The sequence below is a fragment of the Copidosoma floridanum genome, unplaced genomic scaffold (assembly GCF_036245765.1).
Source record: "Copidosoma floridanum isolate Cflo_tuat_1 unplaced genomic scaffold, Cflo_Japanese_pri ptg000001l, whole genome shotgun sequence".
Taxonomy (NCBI): domain Eukaryota; kingdom Metazoa; phylum Arthropoda; class Insecta; order Hymenoptera; family Encyrtidae; genus Copidosoma; species Copidosoma floridanum.
This window is the reverse complement of record NW_028321878.1, coordinates 2,386,723-2,408,494: the sequence shown is the minus strand read 5'-3', so window position 1 is coordinate 2,408,494 and position 21,772 is coordinate 2,386,723. Positions and strand designations below refer to the sequence as shown.

General features: G+C 49.8%; 3 protein-coding genes across 3 annotated transcripts; 2 read left to right on the top strand and 1 right to left on the bottom strand.

The window, feature by feature from the left end:
• Positions 1-1,020: 1,020 nt before the first annotated feature.
• On the bottom strand, positions 1,021-6,472 carry LOC106640330 (uncharacterized). The gene is made up of 6 exons (XM_089598324.1): positions 5,991-6,472; positions 3,938-4,281; positions 2,813-3,028; positions 2,607-2,733; positions 2,361-2,524; positions 1,021-1,981 (listed from the first exon to the last, which is right to left on the bottom strand). The coding sequence occupies exons 1-6, from the start codon at positions 6,298-6,300 to the stop codon at positions 1,439-1,441; spliced, it is 1,704 nt and encodes a 567-aa protein (XP_089454450.1). The 5' UTR covers positions 6,301-6,472; the 3' UTR covers positions 1,021-1,438.
• A 6,654-nt stretch (positions 6,473-13,126) lies between these two features.
• LOC106640414 (dnaJ homolog subfamily B member 13) lies at positions 13,127-15,192 on the top strand. The gene is made up of 6 exons (XM_014354447.2): positions 13,127-13,235; positions 13,530-13,778; positions 13,867-14,011; positions 14,148-14,316; positions 14,406-14,577; positions 14,661-15,192. Exons 1-6 carry the CDS (start codon positions 13,132-13,134, stop codon positions 14,962-14,964), a joined length of 1,143 nt encoding a protein of 380 aa, XP_014209933.2. The 5' UTR covers positions 13,127-13,131; the 3' UTR covers positions 14,965-15,192.
• A 471-nt stretch (positions 15,193-15,663) lies between these two features.
• Positions 15,664-21,763, top strand: LOC106640382 (folliculin-interacting protein 1). The gene is made up of 13 exons (XM_089598262.1): positions 15,664-16,186; positions 17,301-17,526; positions 17,608-17,697; positions 17,763-17,842; positions 17,947-18,027; positions 18,116-18,213; positions 18,295-18,484; positions 18,572-18,889; positions 18,984-19,068; positions 19,152-19,891; positions 20,115-20,606; positions 20,679-21,111; positions 21,196-21,763. The coding sequence occupies exons 1-13, from the start codon at positions 16,080-16,082 to the stop codon at positions 21,406-21,408; spliced, it is 3,153 nt and encodes a 1,050-aa protein (XP_089454388.1). The 5' UTR covers positions 15,664-16,079; the 3' UTR covers positions 21,409-21,763.
• The last annotated feature ends 9 nt before the right edge of the window (positions 21,764-21,772 follow it).

Here is a 21,772-nt window from a genome sequence, read left to right as displayed (position 1 = left end):
AAACGTTAACGATTAGATAAAGATACCGTTTTTAATATTAAATGTTTTTTTTTTTTCTTCTTAATCCTTTACTACTTTTTTTGCACGCACTCGTTTTATAATCCACATTTCCCTTATAGTTATCGCGCACGAGATGCCTGAGTTATTACGTTCTTTCTTGACGAACGATATTTTTGTTGTTGTTATCGTCCACGGAAAAGTAAAAGGAACACGTATAACAATTCGCACTCACAAATTATTCGTCACTTATTAAAATACGATAATCTCTCACCACGCGTACTTTCTTTGAGTTAATTAATTGATAAATTTTTCCCCGCCTTCCAAATACTTGCGCGCAGTTGAGAAAAGAGCTTTTGGCTGTGGATATTTTTGTTCGTCCTAAACCATACACTCCCCCTTTATTATAAACGATTGATTGTTATTTGTTTGGCATTTTTAATATTGATTCAATGATTGTATAAATACGTATGGAGACACATCGATGATTTTGGTTTATGAATTTCTCACGTACGACTTGTTAATTTTTTCGTTGAAACAGCTCTTTTCTCACCAACGTGTTGTGAGCAATCGACTGCAATAACATTTAGATTTACAATATCGTAGACTAAGTATCCATCTACAGATTTTCTTTGAAGAATCGCAAGTTTACCGTTAAAATTTGAATAAAAAAATGTTTAAATTTATAATCGAATAAATGATTTTTCTTTTTCTTTTACTCTAAAAAATTTTTAAATATTAGCAAACTAAATTTCAGCACATTGATTTTCTCTACGTCCAAAACTATTCTGACAAATAAAATTTTGACAATTTTTGATCGGGTCATCTAATATATATATATATGTATATGTATGTATATATAATACTCTAGTACGATCTAAAATAAGACTAAATCGAACACGTTAATTTTAATTTATATACTTGATGGCACAGAAATCGCTCGATATGGCACAGAATTCGTGGGTTGTATTATCGGTACAGGAAGTTTAATCCTTGGAATTGCACATTCACATGCACATGTATATCATACGCTTGAAAGTATACGTAAATCATAAGAGTGTAAACCAACCGAGGAGGATGGCAAGGTGTATATATACGTACACCAACAATATTTATAACGACACAACCAATTACTGTGTATGACATGCGAGAGTAACCCGATCCATCAAACTTAATTTTCATGTACTGTAAGCATATAGGTTACCTGTATATTTCTATTACCGCTGGTACCGAGATGATAATTCACGTCGTTGAACCGCAACGAGTATTAGGTACATGGAAGATTTCGATAAAAAAACACCGTGAAACAATCATCCAATGATCCACGAAAAATGAAAAAAAAAAAAAAAAAAAAAACAAGGTAACCCGAAAAGCACCGCAATAAGAGAGGAAGAAACGGACACGGGAGAGCCAGGAAGGTTTTTTCGATCCCTCTCTTGGTTTAAAATTCGCTACCTACAGCGCCAACGTAAGGACTGTGCCAGCGGGGCAGGGAGCTGGTCGCCAAGCCGTTAGACTGGCCGACAAACTCAGCAGCAGCAGCACCTGCCGGTAACCGGGCGTAGCCATAGCAGGGGGACGGGGTCCCGGGTCCCAGGAGCTCGGGGGACGAGGACCTGGCGCTACAGCTGTCGAACGACGAGGAGGAGGAAGTTGGGGCACAAGAAGACTGTGGTTGTTGTTGTTGTGTCGTGCGCGTGGCAGACTGGTCGTCCAGGCTGCTGTTGCTGCTGCTCCGGCCGCTACTCACGTTGCTCGCTGCCTCGACGAGACTGGCAAAAAGTTCCGAGCGCGAAAACTTGCCGATCTCCGTTGAACCGAACGCCTGCTGGAAACCCGGCAGTGGCTGCCTCGGCGCGCAGTTGCCACTGGTGCTCCTGGCCGTGTGCACGGGGCTTGCCGTCGCGGTCGCCGTCCGGGGCCGCTGGTGGTCCGGTGACTCTGCCGAACGGGAGTTTGGCTCCTCGGGACCGCAGCTCTTCACCTGGAATGCAAGACGTGGCATGGACTTATATCCATACGTTGGGGATACGGATGAGGCGCGCGTCAACAACGCCGAAAATCAATACTCGGGACGCAAAAGCCTGTGCGTGTATAGGGCTCGCAGAGACAAAAAGAGAGAGAGAGAAAGAGTAAAGTGGTCTCGTGCGTGCCGCGAGGACGATTTTTCGCAACAACGTTTCCGTGCGCGCATTCGCCTTTTTCCACGATCGATGTTGCGAAAGAGCCACATCGTGTTTGGCACGCGGATACACAAGCGGGGGATCTTGAAATGTTTGGTGATTCGAGAGGTCGCGTGGTTTTTTTTTTTTTTTTTTTTTAATTTTCGAGTTGACCGGGGGAGGGAAAAAAAAACAAAGCACCTGCGCCTCCTCCCGAGGAAACGACGGGTTCAGCCGTGGAGTGAGGCCGTCTTGCATCTTAGCCTCGTAGGAGCAGTTTGGCCGCACATCGGCCGACGGGTAGTTGCAGTGTTGCTGCTGTTGTAGGAAGACCATGTGTCTGTTGCTCGCGCTCTGGCTCGCGGCTTTACGGAGGAAAGGTAAACGTGATAAAAAAATATTTGTATTTGTTTCGATGAAAAAGAGAAAAAAACGTTGGGTGCTCACGAAAAGGAACGCTGCAGAATTGTCCCCAGGCCGAAGTAGCGTGGGAAGCTAAGCTCGGCATGCCCCTGTTCAAGCTGTTCATCTTCGAGATGAGCGCGCTTCGCGAGTGATAGCCGCTCATTCCGTTCTGTAAGAGCAAACGTTTTATTACTTTTTATCACTGCCTCTATAATATATACTATTGATGTCCCTGTACGCATGCTGACCTGATAGGGGTGCCATTTTTGGGCTTCGGACGAGTAGTCGTAAGCTGCTGCGTCCTGAGCCCCGTGACTCGTAGGATAGTCACCGGTATGGTGCTGGTGATAGCTGGCGACGGTACCGGCTGCCGACACACCCGAAAAATCCGTGGCCCCGCACTCCAGCTGCTTCCTTATCACGTCCTTGGTCTTGTCCAGGGTGCGCTGATGGGCAGCCATCACCTGTGTGTTTTGTCACAAGGAATGATGATGACACGGGCAGGCATTGTGTCGCCCCGTTACTCGTGCGCGTGGAGCTTAACGATTTGTCCGTCATTGTGTGAGTGTGTGTACAGGTGTGGCCCTGCTGGGTACGGTTCGAATGAAAACATCGTTACGGCAACGCGGAGTAGTAAAAAAGGACCAATGACGAAATAAAACGATCACCGCATGGGGGGGGAAAAAAAAAAAGAAAAAATCAGCCGATGTAAATGTTCCAATGATCGAAAACGCATGGTCGATCGCACGCTCGAATGAAAAGCAGTGGTCTTCGATAACCCCTCGGTATATACATACATATATGTATACATAACGAGGTAAATAGAGGGTCGCAGTAGTAACGGTCGATCGTAGGTAGGCCGCGCGTGTCCAAGGGAGGTGGGGGTTGGCTTAGCCCGACGTAGACGTTTGCACGCTATATGTGTATACGGCACTCACAGGAGCGGTGTATACATCGACAAAGTCCATACCCATACACGAAGTTTATCTCGGCATGTATAGGGGGTGGGGTGGCAGTGGAATTTTGCGCGCTCGCCGTCGCTGATGGCTGCTGCTGGAGATAAATCAATCGGGCCGTCACGTGGCCTTCGTGGGTATACATGTACACACCCACCGTGTGTCGGCGTGACGCCGGGTGTCGCGTGTACACCTACATACATGTATGCGCGCACCCATACGTATACACTGTACATAACCTATGGGTGGTATACTCGAGGGAGAAGAGCCCGGGGTGAGACGCGTGTGGGTGAAGCGTATCGATTTGCGAGAGGGTTGGGTTGGTCGCTGCTTCTAGGGTTGGGTGTACATATGTATGTATGTATGTATGTATGTATGTGATATCACCCACGTATGTGTGTATTCATGTATACCTACCCTGGGCGAGAGAATGGGCTTGGGATGAGTGGCCGGCGAGCTGGCGGCAACACCGTTGGCAGCAGCGGGGGGCAACGGGGGCGGCGGAGGCGGCGGGGCTGGCGGGCTCGAGACGGTGAACCACGACGGGTTACCGTTGCCACTGCTGTTGCCACTGTTGTTATTGTTGTTGTTGTTGCAGTTATCATTGTTGTTGTTGGTTAAACTGCCGTTGCCGTTGGTGTTGCTCGGACCGCCGGCCGGTGACTGTTGCTGCTGATGCGGCCTTTGGACTTGGTGTTGCTCGCGACTTTGGTCCCGCATTGCTTTGCGCAGCCGGGCCTCCTTAGGATTGTACACGTAATCTGCAACATGTATTATATTCCAGGTGTTAATAGCCCGTTGACGCCAGTTGATCGATTTTAAATGAACTTGCTTGATATTTGTAATCTATTTTCTCATTTAGTTTCGATTATTTTATCAAAACGGGGATCAATCGAATGCACGAACGAGAAAAAGCCCGCGCTTTTGGGTTACGCGACGACGACAGTACACAAAACATTACCGAGCAAAAGTCAATAAGAAAAGAGGTGCGACTATATTGTCTTCAAGCTTTTATAAGTTTTTTGTTTGTTTTGAACAGTTTTTTGACAAATCTTTTTGTCAGAGAAAATGCTTCTCTCAAAAAGAGACCAGCTCAAAGCGTTTCCGAACAAAAATTACTGTACGACATCACTGAGTTGTTTGTTTTTAAATATTTTTTTACTCCTGTGTACCGGTATAACTATTCCAGAAACTCCGAGGCAGGTATTTTGGCGTGGAATCGCTCGTATATATACCTATACACACGTGCAGCCGAGGCTTATAAATTTAAGCTGTATTGATTTTATAACTGCTGCTACTGCATCGTCAGGGAAAAGTATGAAACTTGATGATTTCGTGGCTTGTGCCGCAACGATTGTCCTTTCGATCGAAACAATTTTCATCGATCTCGAAATCAAGTTTATAACATATAGTGTATATCTTTATAAGCATGAGGGTGCGTCGAAGAATGTGCGACACGAGTGACAAAATATTTTTCCCGGTAACCTCATTGTTTAGGTAACAAGGCTAAGCCGCGGATGGAAGCGTACTCGTTACTTTCAATAGGATTTTCTCGTGACAATATAGAGTGCACGAAAAAAAGAAGAAAAAAAAAAAAAAAAAAGAGCACTGGACGCGCGATAGGCACATTGTTATTGTAATGGTCGAAATGTCGGTTACGCGCTCCGCACAAAGGCGCTCTTTCAACCTCTGACACTATCATATCGTATAAGTATACCCCTGGACCTTATCCGTAGGTATATATACGTTCAGTAATACGCGTCTCGTCCAAAGTATACGCTCTTGGGGCCCGAACGATTTCGATCTAAAACCGCGTCAATAACTATATTGTTTGGGTGATTTGAAACACGAGCGAGCTTGCCCGGGGTTACATTTCATGAATGAAAGTACCACGGAAGTGTCTGTTAACGGTCGTCCACGAGAGGCTGCACTGAAAATTAAATCGATAATCGCTCGCACAAGGATATGAGTGCCCCCCGCACACTTGAACAGTCGTCCGATCGATGGGCGAATTGTTGCGCTTGTGCGACCTTTTCACCGAAACACGCTATACGTTTATTTATAGATGTTCTCCCGTGAAGCGCGAGTCTCGTTTCGATCCCTTCCTTTGCACGGCTTTTGACAGCAAGAGGCGGAGATGGTTGCTCGATTGCCGCCACTGACCGCAATCGAAAGCTCTCGATGGAGGCGTCGTAAACAAAAGCGGGGTATATACGTACAAAAGTTGACGAGCGGCTTTGTACACTTTCGAGCGGCCCGCAGGTGGATAAACAGCGCCGTAACAAAAGGGCACGTATCATATACCCAAGAAAGTAAGCACAGCAGGGCTCTCGAGCTCGACGACAATAGTTCACGAGGATTAAAACAAAGAGACCGATTTAAACAGAGAGAAAAAAAAGCTATTAAACCGAGCATCAATGTATAGTGATCTCCCATATAGTGGTAAGTATGTATATGTATTATTGGGTACCGGTCGGATGATAGGCAGACGGCGAGAGCAGGCCGCAACCGTAGGGCCTGGGACTGGCGTAGGGCGCGTAGGCCTCGTAACAGTAGGGCTGCTGCATCGGCCTGCCCGTGCCATGCTGGTGATTGTTGTACTGTTGCTGATGAGGCTGATGATAGCCGTGATTATGATGCAGCTGTTGTTGTTGTTGTTGTTGCTGTTGTTGCTGTTGTTGCTGTTGTTGGTGTTGTTGGTGGTGGTGGTAGAGGTGGTGATGGAGCTGCTGCGGCTGCTGGTAAAAGTACGACGGTTGCATGTAGTTGCAGCAATCCATGCTTCGGACGGCGGCAAAGACGGGAAGGAGGAATCAAGAGGACCGCGTCTGTCTTTTCCCTTAGCTGGCTCTCGGGCGCAGCTTACTCGTCAACTCCACCGATGGACAACCAGGACGGGCCGCGCACGTGTGCGAGCCCCCCGCAATGGTCAAAGTAGGCCCTCGGGCCCGAGCACTGCACCTCATCCCCGTCATAATATATTATACAAGTATATATATACCTACACGTAGAACTGACCCGCTGGGCAACAACACCCGCGTAACGTGCTTCTATTTATTTACTTCTCTCTACGCTAGTTATACATACCACATACGATACACGTATCGCGCGCGCGCGCGCACGACTCAGCGCTGTATGTATATATTATAATGCACACTTTGTGTGCAACCGGCGCGCACAAGTCCGCGAATAAAGCTCGACTCGGCTGGCGGTCGTCGGCACAATGCGGCCGCGGAGCAGCCCGCGGGACAGTGAGCAACACCACGACCACTGTGGCCGTACTTTTAATACATGTGAGCTTTCGAGCTTTCCTCCTCCCCGTCCCCTCTCTCGCGCGCGCTTGAGCTTTTCTGCTCGTGCGCGCGCACGGCCGGTGGTTAACTCTGCTCCGATCGAGGGCACCCGCTGTACTGATGCTGCCGTAGCCAGCTGCTCCTCTTTACCACGCGCCCAACCAAGTATATTATATATATATATATACACACACCTGCTCCCTCTTTCTCTTATTTAGCTGCATGATGCTCATTCAGCTTCTTGCGTTGCACGTGGACACTGCTCACCTGCCTTGTGTGTAGGCAAATATATTTGTGAGCTCATTAGGTAATATTTCGATTCGATGCAATTCAGGTCGAATCACTCCTGTAAAGTTAACGGCGTGAAAGGACTAGGAGAGCTTGCAGGCAGCCGGCACGGGGATTCCCCTTGGTTCGTACGGGCCACCGGCGTCGCGAAAACGGTCGAGTCGATTCGAGGTGGAACGACACACACGTCCTCTCTCTGCTGGATCGTTGCAACCGACCCACCCCCTTTATCCTTGCGTACAAACGTAATATGTGTATGTATGTAAACTCTGTGCGCCGATGCAAGGGCGTGGAGAAAAGAGAACGAGGTGTGTGAGCGCTGCAGAGTGGGCCAGTAGGCTGATACGAGTTGAAAGAGCGAGATAAAGAAAACTGCAATCGATAGCCGCTATGCGCCCTCGCTCGAGCTCCACCCCCCACCCCACACGAATTGCTGATGGTGTCGTTCTGTAGCTCGCTCACCTTCCTCGCGAATTTCTGCTACCGGTACAGCGGTACTTTGTAAGCACCCACGTATTTATATACATATAATAATGTGCGCCCTTGGATGCGTTTCGCTGATGTTGATGAACGTTATGTATGGTATAGGTAACCAAGTACGTACCGATCTTTGTGTTTTCTCCTCGGAAACATCGGTTACCCGATGCGCTCGTAAGAAGCCGCATATAGGTATTTTTTATCGCAAGATTTATAAAAAAAAAAAAGTCGCTGACGAACGTGGAATACGAAAAGGAAAAAAAAATCTCCCCGTGTCGCCAACTGGAAAGGAAAAGTAATACGGCTTACGATAGCTCGTCCTCAAGTTACTCAATCTCAACGGCAAAAGTAATAAGGTTCATCATAACAACAGAATGTCAGCTCACCACGTGGAGTGGAGCATAACTCCACACATCCGTTTACGAGCAACGATAAGAGATAATAATGTATACACATTCTCATATATACGTATGTGTGCCTATATACTATACGATATCCATGTGCAGCAAGTATACTCGTACAATACTCGGAATAACGATCTCGAGTTTCCCTGTAGGAGCTATTGCACGACGATGATGATAAGCGAGCGCGTTGTTTCACCCGGTCGCAAGTGATTATATATAGGTATATATTATACATCAAAATCTCTCTTTTCATCTCCGAGTATATAATAACTGCCTCTCTCTTTTTTTTTTTTTTTTTTGCTCCTGTTCGTATTGTTCGTAACTACGATATCTTTACCGGTGCTGCGGCTCGAGTTTCGCCTTGGCCTTTCTATTCCTACCTCCCGAGCACGGCTCGTCCGAATATTTTACGGGCGTGTCGGTGAACCCGCCGGCGTCGCCCCGGCGATTTTCGAAACATCATTTTCTCCGCCACAGGGCATACTCTACATGCGGGTATCTACTACATGTATCATACATGCACACGAGGAATACAAAGGAGTGCGAAAGGGGGGTGGCAAGCTCGGAGTTGCTCTTTGGGAGGGAAGAGCGTGTAAGCCATTCCTTCCTTTCGCCACGAGATCCCTGTTCAAGTGACGCGGTGGCGCCCATTCCTTTTTTCTTTATGCTTGGGTTTTTTTTTTTTTTTAGGCATGTATATATCCCTCGGTACCGTGCGGTCTTTCAAGGTGATTGCCAAACGCTAGGACCGGCGAAACATCGGGAGCCCAAAAAAAAAGAATAAAAAGGAGCAGCCGGAAAACGAAGGGAGGGCGACAAGAGGACGATGATCCCCCCCGTTACGCGCCCGTCAAGTGCGCACGCGGGACGAGCAGATTTTCGTTGGGTCATGCTGTGGTACACCTACATGATATGATATACGTATGTATGTATGTGTACGCGGGTCCCCGGCACTTTTCAGGGAAAAGGCAAGCAGCTCCCTTAACGACGCCGACGACAGCGGTGGGCTTCCTCCTCCTTCTTCTTCCTCTCCTCTTTTTCCTCGTCTATTCGTCTCCCGGTACTGCACGCGGCTCGATATTTTCAACACTTCCCCTCCTTTTTTCACCTCGCAACGCCACCCCCTCTCCACCGAGGACATGCAGATTGATCTTCTCGTCCTCTCTCCCTCCTCCCTCTTTTTCCGTCACGCGTATACGTACTGCACACGGCTCTTCTTTCCTTTCCCCGTGGCTGACGCGGGCTCGCGGAAAAGCCGAGAGAACGGCGTGGCGCCACCCTTGCACCCTTTGGCCGTATAGGTACATAAGCCATGCAGGGATGCAAGGAGCCGAGAGAGCAATCGACAACTTTGTACTTTGAAAAAGGTACAAGACGAGGTGAGTCGATCGGTATTGTCATCACCGAGATCGGTATGCGCGTTCGAACCGATTCGCCCGAACTGTTTGGACCGAACGGAGCGATCGATCCTCCCCGGGTGAGGAGTTTTTTTTTTTTTTTACCATGTATCTTCTAGTCGACAGATGTGCGGAGGAACATCCAATGTACAAAATGTATAGCCTGGGAGGTGTATACAAGTGGAGGGCGAAAAGGAAAAAAAGAGGCCGTGGGAAAAAAAAAAAAAAAAAAAAAAAAAAAAAAAAAAAAAAAAAAATAGGGGAGTGGAGGAGAGGGAAGCATCGCTCTTTCAGTGTGCCCGCCTGCCGCCACTGCGCGCTGCCGTGCCGAGCGAAAGAGGTATAGCGAGGTGTGGGGTGGGTGTCGGCGGTTCAATACGTCTGTCTGCGCGCCTATCGATCCCCCGACGAACCTATTTGTCTTAATTCCCTGGCTCGCTCGCGTAACTAGCGTATACACGCTCCTCGACAAGTGGACATGTCATGTACGAGGCTGTGGCCCGATGATGGTCGGGTTTTCTTGTTGGCATTTTCCACCGACGACTACGGAGAACGAGCCCTCGGTTTGACGGGCCATCGTCCAACGAAACATAACGCCAGTTCGATCGAGCTTTTTTGTGATTTCAATTGGTACTTTTGCGCTTTCGCTCATCGTCGAGTGGAAAAACAATGGATTGGGTTTAATTCTTTGTTTTTTTTTTTTTTTTTTTCCAAAATTTTATTTTCCGCAAACCTACGTACTTAAATTATCAAGTACATGGGGGGGAAAAGGCGCTCACTTTGTCGCATTATTCGACCGAGAGAGAGAGAGAATGTAATGCACATACGTTTACGCACAGCCGCATATATGTATTGATTTAATTGAAACGTGTTGGTTGCGCACAGGAGTGGCTTCTTCCGCTTGCTTATTGTTTGTCGAGGAAAAACGAAGCGCGCGTACCCACTCTCCCCCGATTTTTTGCGCGTAGGCGAAGAAATTCACGTCGGATCCCAACGAGTTTTGCGCGCTTTCTTTAATTCCCACGTATAGATGAGTATAAGCGGAAAAAAAAAAAAAAATTAAGTCTCCCAAGTATAATTTTTCGTAGAATTCCTCGTGTATGCACAACTGCGCCACCCCAAAAGACGATTGAAATTTGTATAAGGGCAGCGATGTACGTAGTGATTTTTGGAAAAAAAAATTTCCAGTTACCACGTACACACGATCGGCAGAGGAAAATCGAAAAGAGACACAGAGCCAACGATCGATCAACGACGCAGCGCAGTGAAACCTAGGAGAGATCTCTCTCTCCTCTGCCGTTTGATTGCACGCACGAATTGATACATGTATCACACTCGCTCATCGGCCAATTGTACTTGAAATTTATTAAATGCCTTCTCTCTTCCTCCGATGACATCGAGCGGAGGGTTTTCGAGAAAAAAGTAAAGCACCCTTTTCGACGATCGTTGTGGGGGAGATAAGGGGTAATCGCCGTTAGATTGCGCAATCGAGTCGGTACGAGTACAGCCCCCCCCCCCTCGCTCGATCGATTTATAGGAAATCCGCGGCACTGCTGTACCATGCACAGCTACAGGTAGACGAAACAGCCACCGGAGACCGGAACGAGAGCCCCTGTGCATGTATATGTATATAGGTACTCGGGGCCGAGATAAGCCTCCCGGAGCGGGAGGTATAATGTACGAACGCGGGAGTCTGATTGAAACGCACACCCACCGCCGGCCGAGACGCCCGCGGAAAGAGCAAAATAAGGCGAGGGGGGACAAAAAAAAGAAAAAAAGGAGATAAGCGACGACGCCGTTCTTGTCTCGCAATGAATAATAACGAACGCGAGATGTAGGGGCACTCAACGAGGGATGTAGTGCACATCGCATCAGGTATTGAAAAGCGCGCGGACGTATAGGAGAAGAAGCGGAGGCTCTTCTATATATACATATATACAGTATAGGGTTATACGGGGGGGGGGGGGTGGATGAGCGCGTTGTCGTCGGGCTGGCTCCTCTCTCTGCCGCAGAGCCGAGTGGAGGAGGAGAGCGGCACACGTTGCACGCCCGCCCGGCTTGGGGCTAGGTATTGATTTCGAGGCTCTCGTGCATCGACCACTACCTCGTATACGTGTAGGCGTTCTACCTGTACACGCACACGCGCTCTGGCTCTTTCTTTTTCCCTCGTCTCGCGACCGTATCACTATACGCGCACAGTGAGGGGTATCACGGTGGTGGCAAGCGAATGTCACGAAAAAAAAAAAGTATCCCCGGATTGGCCGAGATTTACGAAAAGGGCTTGTTTTACGAACCTGGGTAGCGTCTCTTGTGCTCGGCGTCGACCTCGCGCGCCAGGGTAAAGTACTTTTCCTTGTCCTCCTTGGGCATGGTTTTCCAGAGGCCTCCGAGTCTGAATTTACGAATAAAATACGTACCGAGTACATGGATGCCTACAGGAGCCGGGGTAATGGGGGAAAAAGAATGCATGCATGTCACACTAGCCTGACGCTTATGTCCTTGTTGGATTCGCGGGGGTTCTCCCCGGCGAGTTTTTTCCTCCACTCGTTGGCGAAGAGCATGAAAGCGTTGGCCGGCCGGGGTATCTTTCGCCCGACTACTTCCCGAGCCTCGATCTCCGGCAGCGCGACCAGAGGGCCCAGGGCTGGCTCCACGCGAATCCGCAACCCGCCGTCACTCTCCGTGAACACGACCTGGCACTTTTCCCCTCCGACCTCGGGTTTTCGCGCGAGTCGGATCAGCCGCTTGCCGTCGCTCGCCACCGCGAACACCTGCCCCTGCGAGTCCTCGCGATGCCGATTTCCCGATAGGTGCACTGCAAGGTGCTTGTTTTCTTTTCTTTTCTTTACAACGATCGGTATACTAAAGCCACGGCACTCTCACCCTTGTCCACCAAACTGACGAGATAACGCTGATGCTTTTCCATGTGTAACTTTGTTGTAGCCTTGCAAACGACACTTTACGAGAGAGCTTCGATGATACACCTAAGATGCCGGTTGATGCATTATTGAGCGCTTTTGTTGCGGCCCGCGATCGTCGATCGTCTTCGTTGTTGTTTGGAACAAAAGACGATCGGACGGTGCGTCGTCAAGAGAGGCTGATTTAGTAGGTATACCCGACAAGTGCCCGAGGCACGAACAAACGACGCGCGACAGTTTCCTCGTAACCTCATCATCCGTGACCTTTCCTCTTCCCGTGGACGTGTACATATAGTACACATGCTTACCGGCAAACTTGTAATTGGCAAAGTTCAAGAGGCTAGAAAATGCATGAATAATACATGAAAAGGATGGAGAGCCATCGGACGCGAGAGTGCGGCCTGCTGGGGATAGATTACTACGGCGTTCTGGGACTCAATCGGGACTGCAAGCCGGAGGACGTGCGACGGGCGTATAAATAACTCGTAATCTCGTATTCCCCGCCCCCCTCCTCCTAAAACACTTTTTCCAATTCCAGCGGATTGGACACTTTGTGCATGTGGTTTTTTTTTTTTTTTGTTTGTTTTTGCGCTCGCGAGTAAAGATCGCGCCTCCGCGCGTGTGTGTACGTGCGCGCATATGATTAATTGATTGCGTCACGCGGCTCGTGCGTGCACGCGGAGACGATCGCTCAGTTTGTTATTTGCTCGCTCGCCGATTTCGTACACGCGAGCGACGAGCCAAGCATGTACCTGCAACTCGGGATCGGTATAGTTTGGTAATAAAGGCGCGGGTGCACCGGAGGCTGCGGTACCTATATACTTTCACGGAGACATGCTCCTGGATGACCTTCTCCAGCCGAGTGTCTTTGTTTTGCTGTTCGTGCTCTACTGGCTCGCCGAGTTTCTCCGCGACCGGGAACTCGAGCGCCATCGGGGGTACATATTATTATCCTTTTTTTTTTTTTTTTTTTCCCACTCCGTGGCTTTTTACAAGATATAACGCACCGTTTTTCTTCTTCCTCCACGTTGGCTCGTGTTTTTTTCCATATGCTCCGGGGCCTTGGGCAAATGTCGTGTGCGCGGGAGGTTCTCGCGTGTTTGACGTTCGATAACGCGACCTCAAACCCGTACGCGGTAAACTTGAGCGCCCGAGGCACACCGAGACGCTGTACTCGCGCCGAAATACATATTATTATACGCACCTGTTTATCTCTCTCTTTTTCTTTTTAGTTTCCGGCGATTAGCGCTGCGCCATCACCCGGAGCGGCAAGCCTTGTCGGAAGATGACCAGGTGAGCGCGAGGGGAGACCCAAAGTGGGCGTTCGCCGTCACCGCTGAGGCCTACGATGTCCTGTCCGATCCTTTCAGGCGAGCCGTGTACGACCAGTACGGCGAGGCCGGGCTCAAGAGGTCGGACCGGCCGCCCGACGGCTGCGAGCCACCCTACGTCTTCCACGGCGAGCCATTGAGGACTTACAGGTGAGGACGTTACTATCTACATTTCCAAGAAGAAATTGGGAGCAAGGAGTTAAATCGTATCGGGTTATAAATATATCTGTCGGTACAGGGAGTTCTTTGGCACTGAGAACCCGTACGCCGATTTGCTCGACAACTTGGCAAAGCCGCCGCTCCGCGGAGATTGCCCGGAAGCTCGGGGGATCAAGAAAAAGGACGAGGACGTGATAAAGCCGCTTCCGCTAACTCTGAACGAGGCAAGTGTCCACCCGATTATACCTGTACTCCACTTTTTAAAAAGTGTTTTTTTTTTTTTTTTTTTTTTTCTCCCTTCCTCCCGGTTCGATTATTCCAAAACTCTTCGCGGTGTCAACGACCATTTTGTCCTTGCAGGTGTTTCACGGGGGAGTGAAAAAAGTCAAGATAGAGCGCCTCGTTCTCGAAGGAGCGAGTACGACCATGGAGGAGAAAATCCTCTCCATACCGATCATGCCGGGGATACCGTCGGGAGCGAGAATCGTCTTCCCGGAGGAGGGCGACCAGGGCCCCATGAAGATACCCGGTGAGAGATTGTTATACGGACACGCGGTGCAACCACCTGATTGGGCACGGACTTTTCCTATATACTCATGGTAATAAATTTTTTTGCAGCCGACGTGGTGTTCGTGACGGAGATCGAGCCGCACGAAACTTTCCGCAGAACGGGCTCGGACCTGAGGATGACGGTCGGGCTGTTCCTGAGCGACGCGCTGACGGGCACCATCGTCACCATCAACACCCTCGACGGCCGCGTCCTCCGGGTCCCGATAACCTCGGTCGTCACGTGAGTATATACCCTGTCCACACACTCGTCGCGTACCCAACATGATACATACGTTTAGTCGTCGATCCATTTGGCTCTTTCAGGCCGGAGTACGCGATGCGAGTCGCGGGCGAGGGTCTGCCTCTGGTAGAGGACCCGGGGAGCCGTGGGGACCTCGTGATAGACTTTGACATCGAGTTTCCCGTCTATCTGCCAGCCGCGAGCAAGCTCTTGGTGCGCGAGGCTCTGGATCGCCGGTACGAGATGCCCTCCGACGCCGAGGAGGACGAGACCGGCCGGGCAACCGCCCAGAGGATACTCCTCGATGGAAAACTTTACATGAGGGCCAACAAGATATCGCAGATCTGCAGGCCCTCTCCCCCCCGTGAAAGGACGTGCCTTAAATAACCGCGATCGGGAATTACCGATCGAATTTGTACATTTGGAGGTAGCAGTAGTAACAGCCGGGATTGGTAAGACGGTGCGCCCTGTCTGACCACGTGTGTACTGTGAAAAAGATCGATCAACCCGAAATAGAACCCATTCTTAATTGCCATATTTTGTTAACCCCCACGGTGTAGCCAGTTATATTTTTGTAAGCCCGTTGTTGAACGACAAATTGTACGACAAGCTGAAAAGACGACTATTGAGTATACATGTGTCGTCATTTATTGTGTATACACCTACATATACCTTCTGCGCGAGAAAACCGGTTTTGACCGTATATAAAGAGAGGGAAAAAAAGGCCATTCGCTCGACAGGCCCGCGGACGAAGCAATAAGGGAGAGAGGAGAAGCCAGCCAGCGAGGGAGCTTATTAGCGGTCGCGGGTAAGTAAGACAACTGCTGGCGGCTGCTGCTTGGAACTCGGAGCAGGTGTCGTTAGCTACCGATCGGAGTTATACAGACAGGCAAACTGTCGCGGATCAGAAGAGAGGTGCGGTGACGCGACTCGAGAGTATATATAAGACACTATTCGTTGGGCTTGTGTCAACGCGCAGCCGATTGATCATTTGCGTTGTATCGGTTTAATCGCATCCATGAAATAGTTACCGATCTGTACATATAGTGCTCCGATCGAATATAGGAGAGTGTGTGTACGTGTGCCAAGTGGGCGTTGGGCCAAAGAGGTGGGGAAATCGAGAAAAATAAAAAAATAAACCTAGTCTCTCTCCGTCTTTAAGCTGCGCGTATAGGTAAGTATATACATCGCGCGATCATATGACTCGGCCGCACGTGACTTTATTTACAGTTGGTTGGTGGGTAAACGGCGAGCTCGGTTCGTTTGCCATTGCCCGATGACGCTTACCTATACTTTACACTCGCTTCGCTCCTCTTGAGTTGTTGCGAGGCTGTGAGCTTATAGCAGTGGGTGTACCTCACTTGTACCTATACCTACGTTAGCTGCCGATCTTGTTTATTCTTTTTCTGGCGGAGAGATCATCGATTCGTTTGACGCGTGGGTCGGTGCGCGTTGACTTGTACCAAATGTGCGCCTGTGTGTGTTACTGATGCCCGGTGATTATGGCGTTTATCGCCAAGTTTTGGTCCAGCGGTAAAAATCGGCAACAGGAGGCTCCGGATGCAGCTGAGCTTGACCAACGGGATAAGCGTGTCGAGTATCACGACGAGTGAGTACATGTACCGATACTTTTTTTTTCTTTTTCAATTTAATACTTGCTGGCTTTCTTCCCCATCTGTTGAATTAATTTTTTTTTTTTTTTTTTTTTTTTGCAATTCAAAGTACCAGTTAAGTAGAATTTCCCTCCTGGTATCGATCTTCTCGGAACAGAATTTGAAAGGAGCTCTTTTGATTTTGAAAACTGCTCGCCCAAAGGCACGTTTTATTAATGAATAGTAACAAATAACAGTTGGGTTTCTAATCACCGATGCTTCAATACAGAATCATCTTGGAGTTCAATTTTTTAATTTTTTATTCATGATTCAAAAATGATTCAACCGTGTAATACATGTACCCTATTGTTGCCCTTTTGATCGCGGGCGAGAAGCTGTATACGATGAAGAAAAATTATTTCTCAAGTACGAGAAAACCTTTTTAATATAATAATTTTATCTGGGTATCTTTTTGCTGAGAGAAAAAAAAAAAATCCAAGAGTTTGAAAAAAGTCCTAGTACATATTGCAATTAAAAATTAGAAGAAACCATCATCTAAAAGAAATCGGTAAATGTATAGCAGTGCCGATGATTTCGCGATACCCGACGCTCGTTGGCACATTGCATTCATAAAACCACCACCAGCAAACGATGTATACCGACCATCCGGCTCTTACTAATGAATGAGCTAGCGCACGCTCGTTCGTTTCATTCACAGTACTATGGTACGATTATTGCTTCTCGATTACACGTACACCTATACCCATCCAATATAATATGTATATTATGTATTTTATCTCTGTCGGAGCACGTGACGACAGGGACGCTAAGCGCGCACTTTATATACGAGATAAAGCTTCGACCGATGGTCATTTTAACTTCACGTTCATTGAAAAACATCCCCCGTTCCACCCACGATGGCCATACATGTATATATTTATAGTAAAAAGTGTAATCTTGAATATTGTAAATAATGTCGGAGGCATAAGCTATACTATCCTATGTGGATAGAAAGGAAATGTCCCTTTGATGATCACTTTTTCGCTATAATCAGAGAGAGAGAGAGAGAGCAATATACCCGATATGTACCGATTTTCAATGTAAAATGTCATTTCTGCCGATTGTCGCTAGAAAACGCCTGCAATTCGGCGCGGACCATGTGAGGATACTGCTATTCCGAGACTGCGACTCGCGCGTCTCCCGGAAACTACTGTTCGACTCCATGTCGACGGAAGGCTGCGACAAATGCAACGCCAACAACCTCGGACCAAAGTCTCGCAACGGAGCGCCCAACCGCGGGAACCCGACGAAACGCATCGGTGCAAACAACAAACGGTCCGCCCCCTTGGTCTGTGAGGTATAAACTCACTCACTCACGATTTTCTCCCCGATTGCAGTTACAAAGCATTGAATCTCGTCGTTTTCATGGTATATACAGCACGAGAAACAACTAAAGGACGACACCAGTGTGCTCTGCGCCATGACCTTCGGCAGCGTCTCGATGACCTACAAGGGCCCTTCCTTCAAGGTACATGATCCCAATACATGTGTGACCTTGTACCTACAATGCCTCCGATGGGCTTTCGTTTTCAGATACACGTCGTCAGTTCGCCGGCCAGCGTAGTGTGCGCCAAGGTCTTTCCATCCTCGGAGCACAGCGTCTGCGGACCGAGGTGATTTTGTTTTTTTTTTTCTCATCCCCTCTCGCGTATACATATATTTACATACCTATACACTTAACAACCACACATCCCGTGTGTTTCTGTACGACGAGCAGCCAACGGCAACCCGGCGCCCCGGCCACCTTCGACTCCACCACCAACTCGAGCCTGCGAACGCAAAGTAACCCAATCGCACCGTAACTCTATAATGCTTGACTTTACATATATGTACAAAATACACAAGATAAATAAATAATAATCCCGTACAAAAGCAGTATCCGGCAGAGCGAGCTCGGCAACCGGGCTCACCCCAACGCTGCGGAAAACCTCGACGAGCTCGAGCGTAGGTGGCGGCTGGGACCTCGAAGTGCCCCGTCTCGGTAGTGAGTAATCCACACTTGACGTATCGATGCGTACCTATATAGTACTTCAATCCAAAAGCACGAAATATACGTTGACAAAAGGTTCGCAGTCCCTGGACGGCAACGGCTCGTCGTCCGGGAGCCTCTCGAGTTTACGCCGGCGGTGGCAGAGGGCGCTCTCGACGTCGCTCGCCCGCTCCGAGTCAGAGGAGGGCTCGACGGTCGACGGGGCCAAACACGGGACGCGGCTCGCCCTCGTCCTCCTGGTCCACCTACCTTCTGGTCACGAAAGGTCAGTCTTGCTTTCTCCCCCATCGATTCGATCCCATATAATATTTATTCATTCCCTCTCTCTCTCTCTCTCTCCTACACCGTGTAGTGAAGCGACGGCGTTGTTTCTGGAGCACGCGCCGCTGCTCGAGGGTATGCTGGACCGGCTGCGGTACTCGTGCGGCGAGGGCCCAAGGCGCAACCTCGTCTACCGGCTGTACCGGGCCACCGGCGGCTCGACGCTTCGGCTCCTCAGCCGGATCACGAGACTGGAGCTCGGGACTACCAAGTCACTTCTCGTGTGGCACGATGCCCTGCTCAACTCGGTCCACCAGCACCGGCAGCCGTGTCGGCTCGGCGACGTTCACCGTACCTTGCAGCGCATGTGCTGGCTCCTCGAGAGATACGACACCAAGTCCACAAACTTGTGAGACATAACATTCATTGCATATATACCTACATTGTATATAATATTGTATACTCGCGTGAGGAAACAATAAGTCATCCCGGCGTTGTTTCAGCTTTGTCAGTACGATCGTCACGGCCGTTCTGACGCACCACCTCGGCTGGGTGCACACGGCGCCACCCTGTCGCGACAGACAGGCGGTAAATTATATATTTCTTATCATCGCATCTCGCGGTTGTCCAAAAACAAAAACAAAAAACAACAACAACAACAATTGTCGTAGGTGGAGAAGATGGGTAAACAGTACAGTTGCAACCCCCTGTGGGCCCAGCTGGCGGATCTGTACGGGGCCGTGGGGACGCCGACGCGGCTCGCCCACACGGTGATAGCGGGCGAGCCGGACAAGGTCAGCCTGATAGAGTCGGTGTTGCATTTCCTCTCGTACTTTGTGCGGAGCGGCGTCGTCGGCAAGCACCCGGAGACCCGCTGTCCCGAGCAGGAGGACTTCCGGGAGGCCAAAGCCACGCTCGAGCGGGCGCTTCGCAGAAAACACGGCCTCTCGGACGGACCCCCAAAACTTTGCAGTAGCGGCAAGCCAGGCGGTGAAGCTCCCACCGGGTCGGCGTTTGTCGCACGGAGGACGACCAACGGGGCGGCGACGCGTGCCAAACTCGGCCTACCGGAGGAGGAGGAGCCCTACGAGGAGACTTCGTCGAAGAAGCTCAAGCGCAGCGGTACGATGGGTTGCCGGCTGGACGAGGTTGCGACGGTGGACCCGGTGCAGGGGCAAGGGGAGACTGGCGAGGAGAGGCAAGCGAGCAGCAAAGTCAAGATAGTCGTCGGTGACGGTGACGAGCGCGATAAGCTTTGTAACTTTAACAAACAGCAGCTACAGAAACCTAACGCTACCAAAGACCTCATGCGCTGCTTAGACTCCGAAAAGCTGGCGTGGCTCGACCGGCAGAAGTTCCCCCCGGCTTCCTTCGCAGCCAGCCACCATCCCGCCAACTCCAAGACCTTGCTGTAAGAGCTCATCACTACTTACGCTCTTTCACGGGTTTTTTATTTTTTTATTTTTTTTATTTCAACACACCAGCCCCATCATTTTTATTCACGTGCCATTGAGCTCGCGGTGAATCGCATGCGTGTAACTTGATTGTTTTTCCCCCCTTTTTTTTTCCTTATTCTTTCGTTGTTGCTCGGATGCGTTATTCGCCCATCCTTTGGATTGCGTTTTGTGCAACAGGAACGAGCACGTGGCCTTTGCGGCCAACTTTACGGCCAACGTCGACGCCCAAGTGCTGTTCACCCTGGGCGACGACAAGCCCTGCACCCCTACATCCTCGTCGGTTAACGAGCGGCTCGAGTCACCGAATCGCTGCCAATGCTCGTACACGTTCATGCCGAGCACCTCGGCCGAGCTGCCCGAGGCCATTTTGCGCAAAATCATCCAGAGGAACTTTCCCGAGTCGTCGAAGAACATGCGGCCTACCGCGACTGCGGACGACGACTTTGGGGTGTGCCTCAAGTGCCGGAGGGGCTCGTCCCGTGTCTTCGAGAACGGCAAGCTGCTCGAGACCCCGACCAACGCAACCGAGGTCCTACGGGGCTGTACCACCTCCAACAGCAACGGCCCCACGGTGGACGGACCCACGGCTGGCTCGACGCAGCCCGACCGCTCCGACACATTGGAGGCTCTTCTCGAGGCTAACGGCATCGTCGAGCTGCCCATGCCGAGGTGCACCCTTGTTCCTTTCTTCCTTCCTTCCAGAGTTGATGGAGGTAACATTATACAACCTTTGACTTGCAGAACGAAAAAGGCAGCATCCGAGGCGAAAACGATGGTGCGCGAGAGCGTCGGGTTTCCCAGGAGCCTGATTGGCTTGAAGGTGGAGACGCTCGAGTCCGGGTACACGTACGGCATGGTGATGCAGGGTCTGGTTAAGAAAACAAAGTCCAGAGCCTCGGATGGGACTCCGAGACCGAAGAAAGAGGAGGAGGAGGAGGAGGAGTGGTGGTTGCCGATTCGGGAGAATCTCGGCTTTTCCGTCAAGTTTCCCGTTATCGATCAGCCGGTAGCCGAGGCTCTCTGTATCATCGGCGACCTTGACAACTGGCAGGTCGGACTGCTGTCGAATACATCGAGCGCGACGGCGCCCGTGACCGTTGGCATGTCGAGGCTCGTGTCGAACATGCTCGAGGCTTTCGTCTGCATGTGGAGGACCTTCCGGTCGCCCGAAATAGTAAGCAGCACCTTTACGTTCGATCCTCGTTCGTAGGAAGAAATCACTGTGACTCCTCGTTTGTTTGTTCTTGTATCGTTGCAGTGCATAAAGTTTCTGGAGAGCAGGCTACGCGAGGTGTGGCTGCGCAGCCGATCGCTGGCCGATTTTCTCCTGACTGACGATCTGGACGACGCGAGCGTCAGCAGCTTGACCGATTTTCTCGACGTCGACGTTGCCGATCTGCCTCTGCTGGTGGCCGTCGCTTCTACGCACACGCCTCGGATATCCCAGAGGCTCGGCCTAACGCTAGCTTGATCGGTTTGAGACTTTGTCTCGTGAAACTCCAAAGAGCACCACGCGAATGGCAAACGTCACGTGAATCGAGTACGAAAATAGAAAACTTTTTTTTTCTGCATCCGCATCGGTCTATTTTCATACCTATATTGCGTAAAATAACATTTTGCGTCTGACGTATTCAGAGTGCCGGGCTGTGCCTACACTGCTCAACTATTGTAATATAGTGTAATATACATATACTCTGTTCTCGTATTTGTACGGAGGATAGGAGCTGGGGAGGGATTTGAAGTAACGATTTTTCTTCTTCGACCGACTGCCACTTAATCGTTGTAAGCTACACACAGGCATATATAACGAAATGCATTGATATGTGTAATAGGCA